The 24298-nt window shown below is 42.1% G+C and overlaps 2 protein-coding genes and 2 non-coding genes across 4 annotated transcripts in view; 3 read left to right on the top strand and 1 right to left on the bottom strand.

Moving 5' to 3' along the window:
* Positions 1-16080, top strand: part of mta2 (metastasis associated 1 family, member 2) — a 32769-nt gene extending 16689 nt beyond the window's left edge. The window contains exons 4-18 of the mRNA XM_018671104.2: positions 5037-5154; positions 5248-5311; positions 5471-5588; positions 5746-5848; positions 6295-6394; positions 7277-7465; positions 7628-7702; positions 7808-7866; positions 7958-8058; positions 8534-8673; positions 8784-9012; positions 9760-9849; positions 10211-10329; positions 11880-12022; positions 12366-16080. Coding sequence (XP_018526620.1) covers positions 5037-5154; positions 5248-5311; positions 5471-5588; positions 5746-5848; positions 6295-6394; positions 7277-7465; positions 7628-7702; positions 7808-7866; positions 7958-8058; positions 8534-8673; positions 8784-9012; positions 9760-9849; positions 10211-10329; positions 11880-12022; positions 12366-12519 — 1802 coding nt within the window. The 3' untranslated portion in view covers positions 12520-16080. The remainder of the gene's footprint in view (positions 1-5036; positions 5155-5247; positions 5312-5470; positions 5589-5745; positions 5849-6294; positions 6395-7276; positions 7466-7627; positions 7703-7807; positions 7867-7957; positions 8059-8533; positions 8674-8783; positions 9013-9759; positions 9850-10210; positions 10330-11879; positions 12023-12365) is intronic.
* A 742-nt stretch (positions 16081-16822) lies between these two features.
* cth1 (cysteine three histidine 1) lies at positions 16823-19243 on the top strand. The gene is made up of 2 exons (XM_018671106.2): positions 16823-17053; positions 17943-19243. The coding sequence occupies exons 1-2, from the start codon at positions 17045-17047 to the stop codon at positions 18906-18908; spliced, it is 975 nt and encodes a 324-aa protein (XP_018526622.1). The 5' UTR covers positions 16823-17044; the 3' UTR covers positions 18909-19243.
* Positions 19244-20384: 1141 nt separating this feature from the next.
* On the top strand, positions 20385-20458 carry trnat-agu (transfer RNA threonine (anticodon AGU)). The gene has a single exon. It is a non-coding gene; the product is annotated as a tRNA-Thr (tRNA).
* A 241-nt stretch (positions 20459-20699) lies between these two features.
* On the bottom strand, positions 20700-20781 carry trnas-uga (transfer RNA serine (anticodon UGA)). The gene has a single exon. It is a non-coding gene; the product is annotated as a tRNA-Ser (tRNA).
* Positions 20782-24298: the final 3517 nt, after the last annotated feature.

Raw genomic sequence — 24298 nt, 5'->3', positions numbered from 1 at the left:
AAAAAAATCTCTGCTCCCCTCCTCTTCCTTCTCCTTCTACACTCACATCAATTCTTTGTGCAGAACAAAAGGCCCTTGATCTATCCCTGAGGGCTGCAGCACAGAACGGGTTAATTCTGACTTGACTTGTGTCTTTGTCAGAGCGAATAAAGTGTGTATGTCTGTTGTATTTGTCTGTAGGAGTGTGTGTTGCTGTTATGCTGTGTGCGCTTTAAGTGCTGGTCGCTCCTTCTGTGTGTGTGTGTGTGTGTGTGTGTGTGTGTGTGTGTAGGGACTTGGGGATACATGTTGGGGGGAGGGGAGGGGGAGATGGGCGCCTCAGGTTTGGTGCACAGGGTTTCCTACTTTGTTTGGCAGGGACTAGCTGGACGGGTGGGGGTGGGGGGTTGAGAGGTTAACAGAAAAGGGGTGTGGCTAAAGGTACCGTCCTTCTCGCTCACTTTCTCTCTCTCTCTCTCTCTCTGTCTCACTCGTGCCCTCACTGACAGGGTTTCCTGTGGCTTAGTGCAGGGGCGGAGTCCACAGAGATGGAGTGATATAGTCCCTCCCCCCCAGCTTGCAATAAATTACTCACCCGCCTGAAATTCGGAATGTGGAATCTAGTGACCGAACACACACACACACACACACACACCACACACACACACATATACACACAGTCAGACATAGCTGCTTATGGCTCAGTGTTTTTTTGCATTTCTTACTGTCAGGAAACATGGCTGTCACATGGGTTTGGTAATGTGAGACAGCCACATTGTTTTACCACAAGTCATTAATAACTGTGTTGGTAGTTCATTGTAGTGGATGGCAAAGATCAAGTACACTGTCTAAATTTAAGAAATCACACCAGGGGGCACTCAAGACCATTATTCTCTCTGCCCTGATAAATTGATGACCTTTGAACTCTTACAGAGGATTGACAAAATATTAACTGGTACAAAAGGAAACAGAAGCATTGAAGGCTGTCATTATAAATAAAAAAGTGTTCTTAATACCTTGCTTGGTAAAATAAGAGTGAATTAAAAATTAATTAAAAAAAAAAAAACAAAATGCGAGAAATTGACCCAGAAGACGAAAATGGCTGAAGGTCATTATAGAACAGAAAGTCTAAGTAGGGCTGGCCATGCTGGTAAGGCTCATTGATATTTTCGTAATTTTTTTCACAGTAACGGAGCTCTGTAGCATAAACAAATAAGAAGAGTCAGGTTTTGTATGTGTACACACAGTACTTACTTCTAGGTCACATTTATTATTTTGTTGGTCTTTGTGTGGATTTGTTGACGATAAGAAAAATATAGAAAATTATTCTTATCTCATTCTTCTTTAACTTACGCTGTGTCATCTGTTAAAGAGCACCTTGACATTGCATGCTTGCTTTTTGTTGTTGAAATCATGATGCTGGCTAATTTGGAAGATAGCAAACATTAGAAAACAGGACCCTGCTCATGTTTTCAATTGCTGCCACTGCCACTGATGGCAGAACCACGAGCTGCTGCTAACAGTGGCCTGGTGAGGCATCTGAGTGAATTGCAGGAACCGCTCCAGCTCACACAATTCTGGGCTCTACAACACATCTTTATTACATCGGCAGAAACATAATCCTCCCGTCTGAAATGAGCGCTGCACACGATCGTGTTTTTAGTCACAGATGCAGCAGTGAAGTCTCCTCACCTGCACAAAATGCATCTCTGCACAAAAGCTAGCAAAGTTTCTTTTCCTGTCAGGAAAATAGTAGTGGACTCGATGTCCTGACAGGCTGGACTTTGTGCAGCCTGCGCACGCACAATAATTCAGCATGATCAGACATGGATGTTACACTGTAAAACTACTGAAAAAACACCACACAACTGCGAAAACTCTGTATCACCTACTACTGCACACTGTGTAGAGTCAGAGTCAACGACAATGATCACACTCACAGTCACTTTATATAGTATACAGTATATTATGTTCACCACATTGCTCAACTTCAGCTGGTAACTGTCAAGACAAAGCATAAAAAGAATATTGCAGTGATACCTTGTAGAATTCTAAAATCCTGTCTCACCTCTGCAGTGTTTTGCCAAAGACTCTAGACTCACAGACCTGTTTCTCAAACTGTCCTCCTGTGATTGTATTTCATTGTCTCTGCTGTACCTGAAGCAACATGCCCCCATTAGTGCATCTTTTTAATCCAGGGCTGTCTTTGGTCAAACACACAGTAAAGGCAGGCTCACAATTGGCTAAGATTCATTGTAAACTGTTGTTCACCTGGTGAGTGAAATTGTCCTCTACACACCCCATCAGTACACACCTTGGAAGATAAAGTTACAACATCAAGCAGTACAAGACAGCTTGTGGGTTTACGTGCCTTACACTTGCAAGAAAAAGTATGTCAACCCTTTGGAATTTCAGGGTTTTCTGCATTAATTTCTCCTAAAATGTGATCTGATCTTCATCTAAGTCAAGGGTATTGACAAATGTGCCTAAAATAATAACATTTTGATCTTTCATGTCTTTATTGAACACACTCTTTCAACATTCAAAATGGCAGTGGAAAAAGTAAGTGAACCCTTGGAATTAATAGCTGGTTGACCCCCCCTTGGCAGCAATAACCTCAACCAAGTGCTTCCTGTAGCTGTGGACCATGACCTGCACATCGTTCAGGATGAATTTTAGCCCATTCTTCCTGGCAGAGCTGCTTTAGCTCTGTCATATTCTTTGGATGTCTCATGTGTATGGCTCTCTTCAAATCATTCCATAGCATCTCTATTGGATTGAGGTCTGGGCTCTGACTTGGCCACTACCAAAAGGTGGATTTTGTTGTTCTGAAGCCATTCTGTTGTGGAATTGCTCCAGTGTTTTGGCTCATTGTCCTGTTGCATCACCCAACTTCTAAAGAGTTTCAGCTGACATACAGACATTCTCACATTATCCTGAAGAATTTTTTGATACACTTGGGAATTCATCTTCCCCTCAATGATTGCAAGCTGGCCAGGCCCTGATGCAGCAAAGCATGGCCCAAATCATGATGTTTCCTCCACCATACTTTACGGTTGGGATGATGTTTTCATGATGATATGCAGTGCCCTTTTTACGCCAGATATAGTGCTGCGTGTTCTTTCCAAATAGTTCAATCTTAGTTTCATCACTCCACAAAACATTTTGTGGAGTGTCAATGTGCACTTTTACAAACTTCAGGCGTGCAGCAATGTTCTTTTTAGTAAGCAGTGGCTTCCTTCATGGTGTCCTGCCATAGACACCCTGCTTGTTCAATGTTTTACGTACTGTAGACTCATGAACACAGATGTTAGCCAGCTCCAATGATGCCTTCAAATCTTTGGCTGTCACTCAGGGTTGTTTCTTTACCTCATTGATCAGTCTTCTTGTGCTCTTGGGGTCATTTTGACTGGGCACCCACTTCTCGGTAGAGTAGCCACAGTCCCAAAGTGTCTCCATTTGTAGATTGTTTGCCTAACTGTAGACTGGTGAATTTCTAAAGTCTTTGAAATTACATCATAACCCTTTCCAGCTTTATGTAAATCAACAATTCTTGATCGTAGATCCTTTTTGGCGAGGCATGGCTCATATAAGCGTATTCTCTTGTGATGAGTAAAGTCAAAAAGTTTGAGTGGTTTTTATCAGTCAAAGTAGATCCAGTCCACACCTCCAAACTCAGTTTCCTAACAAGACTCCAGGTATGCTAACACCTGACTCCAATTAGCTTTTTTGAGGTCATTAATTCAAGGGTTCACATACTTTTTCCACTTGCACTATGAGGTTTTTATGGTTGCTCTCAATAGAAACATGAAAGGCCAGAATTTTTCTGTGTTATTATTTTAGGCACATTATATTTGTCAATACCCTTGACTTAGATGAAGATCAGATCACGTTTTATGACAAATTAATGCAGAAAACCATGGAATTCCAAAGGGTTCACATACTTTTTCTTGCCACTGTATCACAAATGTATGTTTGAAAATAATACCCCATTCAAATCAACATAGTGACACTGGACACTGGTCAACCCATGTCAACCCATATCTGAATGGGTCAGGATCAAGATGCTCCTCCTGACCAAGGTTAGGCTTTTAACTACTGTTTCTGTCAGGGATGGAAATTAATTCAATTATTCTGATTCTGAGAGGGAAACATGGGGGGAAGAGAGATGTGTGGTAGAGAGAGGTATTGTGTGGACAGAAGGAAGGAAGTGAAACTGAAAGTTAAGTACTATTATTATTTTGTATTTTATTGTGTGGTTTGGCAGTGAGATGTATGGGACTACACTGCAGATTGGAGTCTCTGTTAATAAGTAAGAAAGTAAGAAGCAGAGTAAAAGGTCTTTATGAATGGGTGCATCATGAGTAAAAGGTGTTTCCAGTTTATACACATTGTACGCATGTTTACGTTATCAAAGGAGTATAAGTGAGTAAAAGAAGAAAGATAGAGAGCAGGAGAGAAAACTGTACAAAATAGAGAATGGGTTTCACTGTGGTTACTTATCAAAAAAGCAGAATTTTGATTCTTCATAGTCACAGAGCCTTAAATGTGTTGCAAATAACAAGCATGTTAAATGAAGGGTGAATCCCCCCTGAGGCAGTTGGGAGCAGCCAAGTGTCACAGCCAGTGGAAATGTGATGATGCCAGATGTTTTACTCTGGTCAGCTCCTCCAGCATTTGCAAGAATAAGTTGTGTAGGCTAATGTGAACCTGCTGTATGTGAGCTAAGAAGCTGCTGGTCCAGTGGCCACCAGAGCGCTTCTATGTCAGCAAAAAGTGGCAAAAAATCTTAATTCAAGCAAATTGAGCAACAAGCAAATTATGGGTTTACTTGTTACTTTTGTTCAAACTCTTCTCCAGTGTATGAACAACAACACTGTATGTTTTTCCCACAGGAAGAACTGTTTTAACCTTTTAATCTACAGGACATTTTTGAATCCTGTGTGTCAGTTTGTATGTGTTTATGACTGTGTGTGTGTGTGTGTGTGTGTGTGTGTGTGTGTGTGTGTGTGTGTGTGTGTGTGTGATGTGATGCAATGATGTTTTTGTCTTTGTAGGAGAATTTGAGGAGGAATCGAAGCAACCAGTGCTCTCTGAACAACAGAAACACCAGCTCAAACACAGAGAACTCTTCCTGTCTCGACAGTTTGAATCTCTACCAGCTACTCACATACGGTATGTATTCACAGGAACTACTGACAGACACCTGCCATGCACAGTTAGGACTGAACTGCTTAGTGTCTCACTGTCTCATTACTGTCTCCTCAGGGGCAAATGTAACGTCACCCTCCTCAATGAAACAGATGTCTTGGCTGGCTACCTGGAGAAGGAGGTAATACGTCATTTATTGGTTATCAGCATATTACTTACAGCACCCATATATTCTCAGATTTTACTGTCCCGCAATACAGAAAGAAAGTCTGTGAAATAACTGGAGGAACACAATACATATGGCAAGCAGTTGTAATCTTCTGTCATACGTTCTGTCCAGGACTGTTTCTTCTACTCGTTGGTGTTTGACCCTGTCCAGAAGACCCTGCTGGCAGATCAGGGCGAGATCCGTGTGGGCTCTAAGTACCAGGCAGAGATCCCTGACAAGCTAGCTGAGGGTGAGCACTAAAAGTTGGAGATAGAAAGCAAACACAATTTCCTGAAGTCAGTCACTACCTCCTGCCATAAGAAGAAAAAAATGACCAGAAACAGTAACAAATTAATCTTCACAAGTGTTGAGTAGGTGATATTGAAACCAGTTTCTTCTCATCTCAGGTGAATCAGACAACCGGGTCCAGGAGAAGCTGGAGACCAAGGTGTGGGACCCCAACAACCAGCTCAAAGACCCTCAGATTGACCAGTTTCTTGTGGTGGCAAGGTAACGCTCCCCTGCCATCTGTCACCCGGTTGCATCATCATCTCTAGATCCTGTTGCCATGACAATTCTGACTCTACCATCCGCAGCACAGCTTTTTTTTTTTTTTTTTTTTTTTTTTTTTTTTTTGGAAACGTATATGAATTGACAGCAAGTTTGATCATCTCTCATGGGAAATGAATATTTCTTCATTGTTAATACATTCAACATCAGTTGTTTGCAGGAACTTAAGACTGTAAATGTGCATTGTAGAGAGTGAAGTCACCAGACTATCAGTGGCAGAATCATTCTGCTGCCCATAAATCAGTCCTTTAGCAAAACACTCCATCTAGTGGCCATTTAACAAACATTCAGCAACACTATACAAATGACCACAAATACACTAGTAATATTTGTCTGTTGCAAATGCAGATGGATCAGTGATAGGAACCGGGATCTGTTTGTTTCAGAGCCGTGGGGACATTTGCTCGGGCCCTGGACTGCAGCAGCTCCATTCGCCAGCCCAGCCTCCATATGAGTGCAGCTGCAGCCTCAAGAGACATCACACTGGTGAGACAGTCTGTGTTTGTGTGCTTGTTTTTCAGTACCATAATGAAAGCACCTAATAGGCCCCAAAGGTGACAAGACAAACATTTAAATATTTAATTGGCATTAATTTATCCCAGTGGCAGATGTCTTGTATAATTTCTTGAGAGGTGACAACATTAAAGTACATTTATGTGTAATACCTGCTAAACTAGTTCATAATGTACTATAACACAAATGAAGGCTGGAGTGCAACAGAGGGAACAGCTAGGGTTTTCTGTTCCCAGATCCCCCAGAAGACCCAGGTTCAGCCTTTGTTAACTGGCTGCATAGAATCTGAATAATTGTAAAATACTTTAATTGTAAATGACATAAAATCGCATTCTGAAATATCTATTAGGACCATGATTTTACTGCTCAAAAAATGTACAATGTGTGATGGGGTTGAAGGGTCTAACTTGTAGTTCTTGAGATCATGTACTTGCACTCTGCCGGTATTATTAGATGCATTAGCAGATAAACTTGGTTTCCAGTTTCTGTTGGCAGTTTTTAGGACAGTCTCACCCACTCTGCCATAATAGGACTTAAAGTAGCCAAAGTGTCTCGACACCATCAGTGTCCTGTGACTTTGTTTATGATGATAAAGGGGAGTTTTCCTCTCTCCCATCTAACTGTCTGATTTCGGATACCAGAACAGCAGCATGTGGTTTGTTTTTTGCCAACTTAACCGGTTCTGCCTTTTTTGGGTCGTTTGTTCCTTAAAAGATTTGCAATGTGACTGTGTTTACAAGTGTATGTGGCTGATTTCAGATGATGAACTCTAATGTTACTATCACTGCTCAGTGAGGGGATCTGATGTCTGTGATGATGACACTCTAATGTTCTTCTGTTTGTCTCTGCTGTCAGTTCCATGCCATGGACACACTGCAGAAGAACAACTATGACCTGGCCAAAGCCATGTCCACCCTGGTTCCTCAGGGGGGTCCAGTTCTCTGCCGCGACGAAATGGAGGAGTGGAGCGCCTCAGAGGCCATGCTGTTTGAAGAGGCTCTGGAGAAATATGGCAAAGACTTCAACGACATCCGCCAGGACTTTGTAAGCTCTCCTACTCTGCTGTCTCTTACAGTGTGTATAAGGAAAGTTGAATAAGTGTGATATTGATGTCAGGTTCCAGGTTTTCACCATTTAAATGCAAATGTCTGTGGTAAACTTTAATGTGGTGTGGAATTGTGGTTCAATAGATGTTTTCTTCTACAGTTACCCTGGAAGTCTTTAGCCAGTGTGGTCCAGTTCTACTACATGTGGAAGACTACTGACCGCTACATCCAACAGGTAGGACCACTGCAAGCTGTAAAATGCCAGAAAGGCTCTGTTTAATTTGGTTTTTACTATGTTTCTACCAAGTTCCTCAAAAACCCAAAATGTTTTCTCTGCCAGAAACGGCTAAAGGCAGCAGAGGCAGACAGCAAGCTGAAGCAGGTGTACATCCCCACCTAGTAAGTATCACTCTCAGCTGCTACACCAAGTACCTGCCTTGAGTTAGAACTGCTGTCAAAATAACACTCCTTTCTTCCCTTCCTTAACCAGCACCAAACCCAACCCCAATCAGATCATGGTGCCTGGCAGCAAGCCGGGCATGAACGGGGCAGCAGGCTTTCAGAAAGGACTCAGCTGCGAGAGCTGCCACAGTAAGTAGACACAGGACAAGAAATTTGGAGAAAAAAAAAAGTCTCACTTCAAGTGTAATATATTGGAATTACAACAATAAAGCAGATGTTAATTTGCTGTGTCACCTGTAGAAAGAGACTACGTGCTACTGTAACTATACTGTTAATGAAAGTACAGACAGGTGACAAAAAAGGAAAACTCTGAAGAAATGGTTTGTTTTTTCCTTTCATTGTTGTTTCATTGTTCATTGTTACCTGTCAGGTGCATCTCAGGTGCACATTCCAGTACTTACTGTCCATTGTCTGAATGAAGCTGCAGATTTTGGTTTCATGTTAGTGTTCATCTAAATTTTCCCATTGTGGGACTAATAAAGGATTATCTTATCTGTAAACCAGTGAAACTCACAAGAGCGATATTGTCATGAGGTTTGTTTATCAGTCAAGTATCTGCCTCTAGAGATGCTCTCTTAACATAAATTCCCTTGTCACAAACTAGCGGCTCAGTCTCCTCAGTGGTATGCCTGGGGGCCTCCCAACATGCAATGCCGACTGTGCGCCTCCTGCTGGATCTACTGGAAGAAGTATGGAGGCCTGAAGACCCCCACACAGCTAGAGGGCGCTGCCAGAGGTGGATCTGTAAGTGTCCTTCCCTACGGTCAGATGTAATCTTAAATGTTACATAAGTTAAAAGCAGTACAGAGCTAAATCATATTCTCTGAATGCCCCTTGATATCCCCCCTCCTCAGGAATCTGGCCCCCGAGGTCACATGACACGCCAGGAGGTCCAGGGCATGTCACCGTTCACCCGCAACGAGGGTCGAGCCAAGCTGCTGGCCAAAAACCGGCAAACGTTCATCCTGCAGACCACCAAGCTGACCCGCATCGCTCGGCGGGTGTGTGAGGACATCCTGCAGCCTCGCCGTGCTGCGCGACGACCCTACGCCTCCATCAACGCCAATGCTGTCAAGGCTGAGTGTATGTACACACACATCCACAATACTCAAGTTAAACAGGATTATATGTGCAACCATCTTAAGTAACATATACATACTGTAAGGCTGTCGCTTTTTATTCCAAATTTGAGTGTTTGTTTGAATGTGGGTGAAAAGTTGATATTTGAACTGCAGTGACCTGTTTGAAATGTAGGCTGCTGTCTCTATAAGGACGTCAGACTATTTGAGGTAGTTTGCCTGTGATCCAGCAGAGGGTGCTCCATCAGCTTGACCTATTGACTTATCAGTAAACCAAGCTAATGGTAATACAGTGTTAAAAATGGAGGACAGTAGTGAGCAGAGCCATCCTGAACGGACAACCATGACACCAAAACATCTGAGAAGCAGCATGTGGAAGTATTTTGAGCCCTACACTGAGGATTGCAATGTCACGACCAATGATACGGCTATCTGGTGGTGTTTGAATTAATTTGAATGAACTGCGGAGTTATTTCGAATTCATTCAGTCTTGATTTTTTAGAAAAGGTGACAGCCCTACTGCATGTGGAAGACTACTGACCGCTACATCTGTACGCTACATACTCTAAGGTCTAAGGTCTAAATTGGAGCAAGTCAAGATTTAGGATGCTCAGTTAGTATCACATACTATAATTAGTAACTACTTTAATTGTACTGTGCACTCAGCAGATTAAATATGCAGATGAATGTATGGTTCTAGACCATTCTAATCTGTGTATAAATGTTTGACTGGTCATGTCTCTTCCTTCAGGTATGATCAGGCTGCCAAAAGCCACAAAAACTCCTCTAAAGAGCAAGCTGATTCCTCGACAGTCACTGGCCACCATAGTGAAGGATTTAGGTAAGGACACATCATGTAACCACCACCCCTCTCTACAGTATTCTAACCTTTTTGAGCCGCGGCACAGCTGCGGCGTTGTCTCACTCGCAGCATGACTATGTACTTTTGTATTTAGCGCGATACTGCCTCTAGTGGAAGAGCATGTAATTGTTCTGCCTGTCAGTACACGCCACTCGCTAAGAGTACCAATCGGGTTAAATTGGATAATCTTCCACAGCACACCTGATGATTTCTCACGGCACACTTATGTGCCGCGGCACACTGGTTGGGAAACACTGTTTTAAGTAACAAATGGCTGCTTTTGCCTTGTCTGACCTCCAGTATGATTATTTCTCAAGGAGTGTTCATTGTGTCTCTTTAGCCATCTCAGCTCCTCTGAAACTGAAGGCATCCAGAGGACCCCCGACACCCATCAACAGGAACCAGGCTAGCCAGCCTCGAGTTGGCCAAAGCCTTCTGGGAAAGAGGGGCTTTGACAGCGTGAGTATTTCTCCCATTATACACTGTATTCACAGCATGGGTGGTTAATCATTGAATAAAATAGGCACACTTTAGCTACAGTATTAGTGTAGTACTACAGTCCTGCTCTGTGTGTGCTGGACTCCATTCTCACCACCCTCCTCCAAGCCATACCTTACACCACTGTGCCAACAATCACACCTGAGAATTGCTTCACTCACTTCTGGAACATTTCCAACCACATTCAACCAGGTTCAGCTAACACCACTGCTCAAAAAGATTTTGCTTGACTCTGTTCAGGTCAGAAACTACTGACTGGTTTTGTTACTTCCATTCTTACCTAAGGTCATCGTCAAACAGGTAGTTTTTCAAACAGGTCTCAGAATTCTTCTCAAGGAACTAGGGATGCACCGATACCACATTTTTTCAATCCGAGTGCAAGTACTTACATTTGAGTATTTGCCGATATCGATACGAGTACTTATTAATTCCATTACACTTCGTACATTTACTTGAAAATGTGTTTTATTTTCATCAGATATTGTTTCATTCTTTGGCTGTAAAAATTGCTGTGACTGACATTTGAACATAAACTAAAAGCCCCTTATTAACAGCCAGCTGGAGTTAAACTGATGAGGGACACTGGGCTAATGCTGCTCGTCCAAATATCAGTGGTGAAGCTGAGGGCCGAAATGTCTCGCAACAGGCTGCGGATGTGCCTCCTTCACAAAGTCATGTAGCTTTGGCAACACTGTGTCAGTGATGTGGTGTTGGCTAGGGATCTCATACCTCGGCTCCAGTACGCTGAGAAGACGTCTAAATCCCATATTATCAACAACCGACAATGGCTGGTCATCAAGATGCAATGTTGTACTGGGTCAGAGCCTCTGTTATTTTCACTGCACACAGGTTGTCTCTTAACATCTTCTCCCTCTTCTCCAGAGTTTGCTGCAAAGTTGGTTGTTGCTGTTTGCCATTATTAGCAAAGTCTTTGAACTCAGCGTCGTGTTGGTTTTTTAGATGTTTTATCAGATTGCTTGTGTTGAAAGTACTTGCTTTCCTCCCTCTTCTTGACAGCTTTGCAGAGCATAATTTGCAGTTCCACTTTACTTTAGTCACCATCATCCACTGTGAAATACCTCCACACCGCCGACATTGCTCCTCCTAGCTCTCAATTAGCACCTCACCGCCCAACTGAACATCACACTTGCCATAAAGTGGTATCAGGTGCTGTGGTATTCCTGTACTCAACACGAGTATGAGTACAGGAACAGGGTAGTGGACCCGATACCTGATACTGGTATCGGAATCGGTGCATCCCTACAAGGAACACCCTCTTTGATCCAGATTAGTCAGGCTTTAAGAGGAGCTTCACTGGAACACCTCTGTTGTCTGTGACAGAAGCTTAATGGACCTTCTTGCACTTTACCTTATTTAACAGATTTAGTCTTTAGTATTTACTCCAACATGTCATCCTGAAGCTTTACAGTCTGTTGTTGAAAAGGCACTGGCCTATATGTTTTCATTTTGATGTAAACATCATAACTTTCTGTTTCTCTCTTGGTTGACAGGCTACAGGGGTGCCGTACCCAGCCAATGGGAGGCCATATACCTCAGGTATGAGGACCACCTCTCAGTCAGTCATCAAGCGGCAGAAGGTCAGCCAGGGAGAAGCTCCCAACCCTGTGGTGTTTGTGGCTACAAAGGACACCAGGTACATTTCACTGGCCTAGTGCTGTGGCTGTCTGAGAGTTGAAGCAACAAAAATTGAGCGGTAATATGTTCAGACTGGTGGCTCGTTTTGGAACCTCCTGGTCTTTGAATCTCTGTACTCTAGCTGTGAATGTGTGAATGGATGACATTGATAGTTTCAAGTTAGTTTTCCTGAAGTGAATTAAGCAGAAAATTTGCTGTGATATGATCTACTGCCCACTTATCTTCCTCAAATGTAGGTGAGACAGCTCATTAAGGAAAAGCAGGCCCAGATTAAAGCAGTGAGATTTTGAAAATACACTGATTTTTTTTTTGGCTGACCATGATGTTTTTCTTTCAACCAGGGCTCTGAGGAAACATCTGACCCAGTCAGAGATGCGTCGGGCAGCGAGAAAACCTCATCTCCTGGTCCGGATCAAGCTGCCGCCACCCCCTCGCTCCCTGGCCATGCCACTGCTCCCCTCCAGCACCAGTGAACCCATTGTCCTGGAGGACTGAAGGGGAGGCTGAACAGGGGGTGGGTGGGCCTTTTAACAGGACATAGGGATTGGGAGGGAGTTGGGGAGGGTCTGTGCTCAGGCCATCAATTAGAGGCAGCACAGTACGCCATACCAGTAGTTTTTTTTTTTTTTCCCCTCTTTTCAGTGTCATTTTTCTTTAGTTCTCTGTTACTTCCTGAAAGTTTATGTGTCCAGCATACACACACAGACACACCAGCATACACACAAACACACACCAGCATACACACAAGCACTTAAATGACTGCACGTTTCCATCATACTGAAGGTGCACTAAGCAGAATTTTCAGAAATAATCTCTTGTAATCATCATGTATGACCCACTACAAGTGTGTGGTGGTGTGTTTATCTGCAGAGACCCTGCCCACTGCCTGTATTTGCTTATTCTTATTTTTCTGTGTTCAGGGTTTTTCTGGCCAGGGGGTGTGTAGACCTCACCCTATAATAGCACACAGTGTGTGAGGGCGGGACTCTTAAACATGAAGAGACCAGGTTACATTGCTGTACATTGAAAACAATGAGCAAACAACATACAAAGTTTATCTCGGTTTCAGAGCTGCTCTGGCCATTATTTTCATTATTAATGATTCTGCTGATTATCCCCTATTAATTAATGAAAAACAAATGTCCATCAGAGTTCTCCAGAGCCAAAGTTAATGTCTTCAAATTGCTTGTTTTGACTGACCCATAGTCCAACACCCAGGTATTGACTTTACTTTTTCAATTAACTGACTTGCTCGCTCGTTGAGGCAGGGAGGAGGGGGCAGATTTGAATGGTGTGTTTACAAACATCAGTCGACAAATCCTGCATAGTGTACCTTTAAACACTATGCGCACACACACACACGCACACGTCAGCACACAGACATTCACACAACACCTTGGGCTTTGTAGTATTTCTTTCCAGATACTGAATTATTTTGCTCCCCTTTTTAATGCCGCCTATTTTTAAATGTGTAATTTAAATCAAGATATTTCTCATCCTGAAACAATGGTGATAAAGCACACAGTTTTTCCTCCATGTCGCTATATTTGTGTAAATATATGCATCATTTAAGGGGTGACGCCCACAGTATGTGAGAAGAATGTGGGGGTGGGGAAGTGGAAATAGGAGACTGTGTAGGAAAGCTGTAGCAGGCAAAAGGTCTCATTTGATTTGAGTTGAAGATTTCACTCATACACTCTTCTACTCCACTCCAGCAGGGAAAAATCGTATGGCTGTGAATGCAGACCCGTCTCCTCTCATTGTACTTTTCTCTCTGTAAGTTGTCAGCTGTTTCCATCATCAGTCAGGAGCCAAGCACAGGCCTGTTACAGGGTTTAATAACAGCTTACGTTCTACCCTTTTCATCCCATCTGTATCCTCTGTATCATCTTATGGAAGTCCCTCAGTGTCAGAAATATTGAGTGAGCACAAAACAACTTGAGAAGTGGGAAAGTCGAGGTTAGAGGGTGTGCAGTGACAGGAGTACATAACAAAACTGTAGACTAAGTGAGGATGGAATGTAGAGTGTACTCCATGTTTTGAGTTGGCAAGAGACCCATAGATAAACAAGCAGCAGGGCCTTGTTTGCTCATTGTTGTCAAAAGTTGATCTCAGTTTCAGGGATGCCCTAACCATTATTTTCATTACTAATGATTTTGATGATTATCCTCTATTAATCGCTGAAAACAAATGTCCATCAGAGTTCTCCAGAGCCCAGGTTAATGTCTTCAGATTGTGATCTCAGTCGAAAACCCAGGTATTCACTTTACTTACTCACTTTACTTACAATTAAATTAAATGAGCAGTCATCACAGTTATTCTGATTGATTTTGCTGGTGATCAAGTAATTGAATAAGAGACTTATCGTTACAGTTCTAATCAGGTTACCTTGCCCATGCTAAAGGCCTAAACTGAATAAATATTGAATAAAAATAGAGAGAATCAAGTGAGTGTGAACAAATTCTGGATTTTAGTGTCTTTACTGAATACTATCCGAAAACTTCAAATTGTTAACTGTTGTTAACTGTTGTTCGGGATTTAGCCAAACGTGGAACATACACCTTTTTTAATAGTGAGAGTGCACAAAATCAGGATTTGGTGTGTTTACTAAATTCTGATTTTACATTTTTAGTTTTTGTACAGCCTGAAGTTAATCCTGGCTTAATTGCTCAATTTTTTTGTGCTCACATTTTGTGACTAATAAACTTCCATACTGTGTCTACTTTCATAAGGCATCACAGTAGTCATTTTTTAAGAAATTGAGCAAGGGCTGCAGTTGTAGTCAAGCTGTATCTCCTGTCATGTAATTGCTAGGCTTTTGTAGCCACTTTTAACCAGTTTAAAGGGAGAAGTAACCTGACTCCTGTTTTGTTGACCTCACCCCAAGAAGTTTGAACGGGCAGCCTGGAATCAAAGGGGAGAGGCCCGTTGCGTCAGAGTCAAAAGTCAAAGGTTTACAGAGTAGGAGGGATCATACTGTGTTTAATGACATTCAAATGATTGTGGCACGAGTTACTGTGCGACTTGCCATGCTGAGAGAACACATTTGGCTTTGAGGTACTATGGTCGAGTCTGTTGAAGTCCAAAATGAAGCCATAATGTGGAGAAAAAGGTTAATGTCCATTGTGAGTGGACACTTTAAACCCTAAGGTGATGTTGGACTTAAGCCACAGCATTTCTGATAATGTAGTGTTTGGTTGGTTTGAATGGAACTGATGCAATTATGTTAATGGTCAGATGATAAAAGTCTGTTAATACAGCAGCAATATGTAAATGTACGGAAGACAATTAGGGCCAAAAATTTGTTCTGAAATTATTGTTAAAAATAACAACAGCCTGAGATTAAAGTCGTACTTTTTCTCTAAGTATTGACTGATTCAGAACTCTTTTCTATGGCCTTAATCCTCTCCTGTAAATGTTTGATGATGCTAAACAGAAGTGATGTGTTTGGTTGTGATTGGGTATGACGACGATATGGAAGGAATCTAGCTGTCTTGACTTGTGCTTTCATTTGCTTTGTTTATTTTAGTTCCCCCTGTCTGTACCATTATGAAAGGGTAAGTACTAAAAGTAAGTTGTTAATTGGATAATTATAATTCCTTTGTATCCCTCAGCCTGTGAACCCCCACAGCAGTGAGGGGTTACACTGGATTTATAAGCAAGTCTGGTCCCAATGTGGGCTTTGTAATATTTCTCAAAAAAAAGAAATTCAAGTGTTGAGTTTGTAGCAAATACTAATCTGTGTAAAGAAAAGTGGAAAACTGGCATATTGGAAACTTTTTTACATCTAAAATGTGTAATTCTGCTCCATTATTGTGGAGATGGCTGTAATAGGCTACTGTACATGTGGAACATTGCTCTCCTTCATAGGGTGGGTGGGCTGGTCATTTGAACCAGGGGCATTGAAAAAGGGACAGGGTGCTGATTTTTGTATGGTGGAGAGACAAACATGCTACAATTGAAAGTTTTTCTCAAGTGTTTTTTATTCCAATGTCTCTGTATCCTTTAATGTATCTTGATAAGAAAAGAAATAAAGATTTTTTTTCTTTGTGGTCAGATGAGGACTTTTTCTTGACTTTGTTTTTCACCAGCCTGCCACCGAAGAGAAAACTGAGGTCATGTCCTCAACACAGCTGGGTTTCAAACTCTGCCAAATATCAAAAATTGGTATCATTTGCCTGTGCCCTGATAGGCATTTCCCAAATTAAATAATTCTGATAATTTTCCAAATTTTACAAAATTTGAAAAATGATACATTAGAGAGGGAAACGAAAATTGGAGTAAGAAAACATTGTCAGTGTGTAGTATGAAAATACAAACATTTTGTATCATGTCACCGTATCTGCACAGTAGAGTGAGTACAGGACAGCAGTGGGCTGGGTTCTTCACCCGTTAAGGCTTCACAGCTTTACACCCATGTCTCATCCATACCTCCCATCAAACCTGACAGAGCCTGAAATGATTTCTACTGATTCATCTGGCGTATGTGCTGACTGAAAACGACATGGTAAATAATTTAAGAATGCCCTGTGTGAATAAAAACATACATCAGGAAATCTCTCTGTTAGTATGTGTATGTAACTATTTTGCATCAGAGCGGTCGTTTCCACATACCTGTATACATGAAAATAAACGACGATACGCACACATTTACGCACCGTGACACGGGTATTAAACAGCGGCTCATCGGATTGGTCCGTCATCAAGCGCGTTCCTCGCACGTGGACGTGATTGGCCGCTTTAGACACCCTTGTGACGTCGAGCTCGAGCACACCTGATGCTTATTTTAAGTGGAAGGCGGGAGCTGAATCAGGTTAAAAGAGCAGAAGAGAGGAGCGGTGCTTCGCATGGAAGTGTGTAACAAAGCGTCACGGAGTGTCAGGGTTCATGCCGCTTCACTAACACGCGGTTTTTGCTGAGATTCAGCAGCTCCTCTGTTGTTAACTCCGCTGTGGAGCCTGTTTCCTGCCAGGCCTCTGAAATCACCACAAGCTGCTCTTCATCCACAGTTATTGGAGCCATGTTCGAGGTGGGTCGCATCAGGTTTTACATTCATCCTTTAAGACACGGCTATCTCTTAAACTGGCTCGAAAATATAACGTCTCTCTTCCTGTAGCTAGTTTCTGTTCGCTGTCAGTGAAATACTATGGATATGTGTCCATTTATAGACAGACCTACTCCGAACACACTTAACCTATGGAAATGATTAATTCATGGTTGAGGCAAAAAGAAACGTAACGAAAAGGTAAAGTTTTATCTGCTGTAAAAGTCATTTATCAAGTAAAAATGCTGAACATTCTTTAGCCCAGTCTCTCTATTTTAAGGATTTGCTGCTTTTTGTAGTTTCATCTTTTACTTGTGTAATGGGAACATTTTTATAGATGAAACAATGATTATTTGATCATGAATAGTTTGTAGGAGAGAACAGATTAGAGCTGAATGATATTTAAAGTGACCATAGTTAGTGAAGAACTTTGCCTTCTGTCCTGTGAGGGTTTGAATTCGAACAGCACTGTAGAAACAGGATAGACATGACTGACATTTTTAAAGAGGTAATTTGGTCATTCTGAAAATGTGATGCATTGCATTATGGGATTGTTAGTTGAAGTATTTCTAAAAATGTTGTGTTCTATTGTGCAACTTTTGACAGCCCCATATGGTGACAAAGTCTCAAAGCTGGCCAGTGCTCTGTCAAAGCTGTATAGGAGCTTTAAATGACAAGCTGCTAAAATTTGACTGTAGAACTAGAAACACATTAAGCTCAGTATGGACAGACATGTCTGAACATCTTTTCAGAAACTGATCGAAACAAACTTCAACAAGTTAAAGAAGTTAGAACAGATGCCTGGCACCAAGGCAGGACTTCGATACCATGCTCAGCTGAAACTGAAACCCAGACTTTTTTTTTTTCTCTACAGACCAGTAGTGATGACTTGTTCCTGCCTTCCTGCCAAGATGAGGAGCTGGTGGACAACCTGCTGTCCAGTGAGGAATTGGATGGAGATGGTGGTGAAGGCCTTTCCTTGGCCAAGGCCCTCCTTCCCCTGGTAGAGTCCTCCTGTCCTCCCCTGATCCCCTGGGTCTGCTCCACCCGCTACAAGACTGAACTCTGCACCAGCTACTCCACTACTGGCTTCTGCAAGTATGCAGAACGCTGCCAGTTTGCCCATGGCCTTCACGAACTCCACGTTCCCTTCCGTCACCCAAAGTATAAGACGGAGTTGTGTCGTACCTACCACACCACCGGCTACTGCAACTACGGCAGCCGCTGCCTGTTCGTCCACAGCCCCACCGAGCAGCGGCCCGAGCAGCGCCCCCCCCTGCACCGTCGCAGGAACGTTCCCTGCCGCAATTTCCGCTCCTTTGGCATTTGCCCCTTCGGCACTCGCTGTAACTTCCTGCATGTTGAGGGTGGAGATGTCAGCAGTGGTCTGGAGTCTCCTGACATTGGGGAGAAGACCCCATCTGATCTGAGCCCCCAACTTCAACTGCAGAACAAGGGGTGGAAGCCTCGAGGAGCTCTGTGTCGTACCTTCAGCTCCTTCGGTTTCTGTCTGTATGGCACACGCTGTCGCTTCCAGCACGGTCTCCCCAGCAAGATCAAAACCCCTGACTTGAGTCAAGGAGGATCGTCCCCCTACCCAAAGTCATCACTCGGCAGTTCAGGTTTACCTTCCCCCACCTCCACCTCCTCAAACTGTTCAACCTCCTCCTCTCCTCCATCAACCTCCCCTCTCACCACCCCTCCTGTAGAGGCTACAGCCCACAATGCCTTCACCTTCTCCAGCCAGCACCTGAGTGACCTGCTGCTGCCGCTGGCCCTCCACCTACAGAAGCTTGAGAGCAGCAAGGCACAGGAGATCTGGGACAACCGGGCGGTCTGATTGGATGTGGTTGTAGTTGGAACCAGCATCAGCACTGAACACCAAAGCTCAGTTAAACCCACTGGTGAATTATTATTATTATTTTTTATTATTATTATTATTTTTTTAAAATCCCCTTATTCCCAAGGATATTTTATTTTCATTGTCTTGAACTGTTAAGTTGCAGACCAGGAAGTTCTGGACTTCCTGGTACAGGTTCAGCTTTGAATGTAATGTTTTTAACTAGTGTACATACTTTTTTTTTTTTTTTTTAATAAATGAACCTAGTAAATGAAATGTCTGACGTCAGCATGATGAATAAACTATTTTAGTCTCTATCCCTATTTCAGCTCTGTTTTTTCCTGTTTGAAAATGCCAGTGCCCCAGTGCACAAAGCCAGCTCCATAAAGAAATGGTTTTCCCAGTTGGGAGACATTGACTGGTCTGCACTATCATCAGTGCTGGATGTCACTAATGCTCTTGTGGCTGTTGAGCAGCACATTAATGATGCTTTTAAAATGTAAGGTGCCAGTTTATTTAGAAGATTAACATTTTAATAGGGAGTCAGTTTTCAAATGGACGGACTGGTAGTAATCAAACACTTTATTTTCAGGTAAAGTTTAATAAGTAGAGGAACATCCCTCCATATCTGAGCAGCTGTGAATAAAGATCTTTGAAAAAGTGAGCCCAGATTTTTAGACCAATTACAAAACTTTTCATTTTCAGCAGAGATAAGACTTTGAGTTTAAAAGCTGTACAGTGACTCGTTTACAGAGTGCTGTTGGTAATATTGAACTGAACTTAATAATCACAGTTCATGAAACGCAAAGTATGTTCAAGTATTTTCTGCACCCTTTAAATGCTAATACTAACTTCCAAATGATATAGAATAGATCTTTACTGTCATTGTTTAAGACACTGAAACACCATCCTACAGTTTTACATGTAATAGGCCTATAGTAAGGCTCAAGGAAGGAAGTGTATTGTACAGATTTGAGCCTATAACTGAGAATGTGAACAGAAATGTCTGATTATTTTAGTTTCTATCACTATTTCCCCCATGAAATGGGTAGTTCCAGTGATTATTTCCAGATAATTATCAGTCAAATGATTAGTTTCCACATATATTAGACATACCAAACACATATCAGAAACAATACTGCTGCCGTGTCTTATTGCGCTTATAAACACTTCTTTAGTCACAGTTGTGATAACTCGTTTACAAGAAGCCTTTAACAAAGGCAATTCTTTTCTTTTACCACGGACATAAAGTCATGTGTATTTGCATGTTATGACCGTTTCCATATAAAAACAGCTGTAGATGTATAAACAGCAGACGATCACATTTTGGCACGATAACCACCAAAATATCCACTGGTTGCCGAAAATAAAGACCATCCGTTTTAATGAGGACTGGAGAATGAATAGAAGAAAGTAGCACTGACGACTCCGGCGTGCCGACTATAAAAATAGTTAATCAAGGTCACAGATCTGTATGGCGCCGTGGCTTAGTTGGTTAAAGCGCCTGTCTAGTAAACAGGAGATCCTGGGTTCGAATCCCAGCGGTGCCTTTTGTGCCGGAAAGAGGATGTAAGTGAATTGGTTTTGATTCTTTTGGCTGTATCTAATGATTTTACAGTGGACAGTGTAATCTTTGTAAACCCTTCTATTTTAATGTTTCACAATCACTTAACTTAAAAACAAATATAAAATATCATTCCCTCGCTTAATTCCACAGTTCAGACACTAACGTCTGAGATCGCCGTCGTGTTTTTCATAAATAAAAATATATCTTGATTACAGAAAAAGTAACGCTGCGAGCAGGGTTCGAACCTGCGCGGGAAGATCCCATTGGATTTCAAGTCCAACGCCTTAACCACTCGGCCATCGCAGCCAGACGATCTCAACACCGTTGCTATTCCTTCTTCAGACTAGGTGTTGTATAATAGTATGTTTCACTTAAGGTTTTTATGTGTTTTATACTCACATCTTGATACAGTATTGTTAATCAATCACATTTTATACTCACACAACTGCTTAGTTCCATAATAAAGTCTAACGTTCTGAAAAGAGCACTTTTAACATCTTTGTGTATCGTACATTTTCTGTCGTGAGTCAAATTAAGGTACAGCACCACAGACAATTCAACACAGGTCACGCTGCATATACTTATTATTCGTTTCACTACCATTTCTCTTCTTAACTGTTAATTGAAAAAGACTGAAAAACTAGTGGGTCTGTAGAGGTCATGCATAACAACGCTGACTTTAAGAGTATTTTATAGTGGGGAGACTACAAACCACAGCACTATGGGTAAATCAACGTGTGAATTTCTTCCTTCCCCAAACTGAGGTCATAACTCCAACCGTCCACAGGAGGGCAGCAGTTCTCTACTATACTGGCCGAAAGATGCATTCAGCGAAATTCAACGTAATGAATATATGAATCTGCATTTATTAGTATTCTGTTTGTAAATGAGCCCACTTTGTAGAAATTATTTATGAAGTCCAAATGTATTTGATAAACTATTTATCTATCCAGCACTCAGGGATGTTCAGCCCCACATGCATTGCAAGAAAAAAAGGAAAGAAAGAAAACATACTCCCCCTTGAATTTGCCCAACTTTTAATTGTGACTTCTGTTAAAGTTACAGTACTGAAAGCAGGTCAATAGTTGTATACCACTGAGATGGCAGAACAGTCTGGCCGTGAGTGGGAGGAGAGATATTGATTGGTGTTGAGACTTGGAGATGAACCAGGTGCTGGGAGACAAAGCTGCGCCCTGAGAGACACATGGAACATGTGATGCTCTTATAGAGGGAGGAAATTTGAGTCAGATAGCAGTGGGATTCATGACTTTATCAACGTTAAAAAGTCCAACATATCTGGGTGCCAACTTATGGGGCTCCGCTGGAAAGGGAAGAGAGCCACACTTTTTGACCAGGGTAGTAGGTAGGAGCAGGGGAGTGGTGGCAGTCAGCAAGACTTTGATTTCTGGCAGCTGAGTGGAGGAGAGTGGCCCAGGCCTCCTCCCACACCAGTCTGTACTACACCTTCAAAAAGGTGCAGGGGTGCAGCTTGTGGTCCTCAGGTGATCACTGGGAAAGAACTGCTCCCACCAAAAGTCAGTGGTGTCCATCACAAACTGCAGAGTGGGGTCAGGGTGAGTGAGGACAGGTGTGCAGGTGAAGGTGGAGGTGAGGTTAATGAGTGGAGCTGCCACTTTGCTCTACATTCAATCCAAGCTAATGCAATTTAAGCATGTACATAGTATGTTTGCTGGATTCATTTATTGGAGTAACCTCAACTGCACACTGCAACAGTTAAAGTAATGTGGACCATCATGGAATGTATTATAGACCCATTGCTCTGTCGTGTTAATCCTGTCGTATCACCCAACATATGATGGTCTGTCTTGTCTTATCTGTTATGTCTCCGCCTAACTTAATAAAATACCAATAAATAAATAAATCAAAACCAACAAAACTGAAATCCTAGAGGAAGAGCAGACTCAGGTTAAGAAACCTGATGACAGCATTCGCTTTTTATAGACTGATGAGTAAAGGGAAAATAGAAACCTCAGTATATAAGTAAAAAATAATCAAAATATTTCTAACAGATCTGCCCAAAAGACAACCAGAATATTCATAAAGTGAAGGGGGAAAAACTCATAAAAATAACAGATCACAACACCCTTCAACACCTAAGGGAGAAAATTCAGAGCTCTGGAATCCAGTGTTCCATTCATTCACTCCTTTGGAGAACATGACTTATTGAGCACTTCTTGGTCCTGTTTTCCCAGATTGCTTTTAACATTACTAGTGAACAGATGAGAAATGCACTTGCATGTATTTCAAATGATAAAAGTAAAGGTTGTTAAAAATTGATGATATAGCAAATGGTTTGTCCAAGTCTTCCCAACTAATTCAGCTGATAGGTATGTGAATAATGCAGACTGAACTAGTTTACAGCTCAAGTAGAACCCTGACTTAAACTGTAATAAAAAGTGAACTCCAAGCCATTCAAAGACCACCTTCTATCATAGAGGCTTTGGAAAATTGGCCGTTGTCCCCTGACTATTCTTCGTTTCTACTTTTGTCTCTACACAACAACTTAGGTGTATTCTAATACATCTAACCAGTTTACTTATTATGGTTTCTATTTGTATTTAAGCTATGAAATCATCTGTCACTGTCAACCAACTACCAAAGTGGACATCCTATGAAAAAGATAATTACTGAAAGGCTCTCCTCAGGTACAATACAGCAGGTGTATAGCTTGATGTAGAGACAATGATCTGTTCAGCTGACAAGAGATTTTTTTCTAAGTGGAGAGAGAATGTATGATGTTTCAGTGCTTCTCATCAGGTCAAAAATTTGCGTAACTTAATACAATCTGTTGTTCATGGTTTTCTTTCATCATCTTTCCCTCAGAAAAAATATGTTCCAAAGGTTTATTTTACATATTCTAAGACTAAGATTCGAAATTTACCAAGGTATTAATATATTTATAGGTTCACAAAATTCTAAATGTATTTTCCTAAGTTTTTGATAGACTGAAGTGGTTTATTAACTATACTAGGAAGTCACTTCTCACTGCACCGGTGAACATCCAGGGTTTGGACATTGAGATCATGGAGGAGTACAAATACCTGGGTGTTTACATCAATAATAAACTGGACTGGTCTCAAAACACCAACGCCCTGTACAAGAAGGGCCAGAGTCGTCTCCACCTGCTGAGAAGACTGAGGTCCTTCGGAGTGTGCAGGTCACTGCTGAGGACTTTCTATGACTCTGTGGTGGCCTCTGCCATCTTTCATGCAGTGGTCTGCTGGAGCAGTGGATCCTCAGAGAGAGACAGGGAGAGACTGAATAAGCTGGTCAGACGGGCCGGCTCTGTCCTGGACTGCTCTCTGGACTCCATTGAGGAGGTGGGTGAGAGGAGGATGTTGGCCAAGCTGACGTCTATCATGGACAACCCCTATAGTACAAACTGCACATTTCTGTTTATTACAGAGACTTTTAATGCTGATTGCTGCACTTTATTTTTTTTACCCCTCTGTGCCTTTTTTATATTATATTTTTTATCTTTTCTTTTTCTATTTTTGTCACTCTTGACTCTGGCTTGCTGTAACATGTACATTTCCCACAAGTGGGATAAATAAAGTCTCTTACCTTGTCTTATCTTTATTTTACCCCACTACACCATCAATCCCACTCTGTAACTTTTTGCAAACCTGTTGAAGAACACACGAGGAGCAGAGGTCCCGATGATGTCACATCTGCCTGGATGTGACACAGGGAGACATGGCTCACAGCGTACCCGTGGTCAGACTGGCCATCGGACATACCGAGACAATCGGTGCTGACGAGCTCGTGTTGAGTGGGTGTTCCTGGGCTGGCCTGACTGACC

This window comes from Lates calcarifer, linkage group LG14 (genome assembly GCF_001640805.2).
Source record: "Lates calcarifer isolate ASB-BC8 linkage group LG14, TLL_Latcal_v3, whole genome shotgun sequence".
NCBI classification, from domain to species: Eukaryota; Metazoa; Chordata; class Actinopteri; family Centropomidae; genus Lates; species Lates calcarifer.
This window is presented reverse-complemented; position numbering and strand designations above follow the sequence as displayed.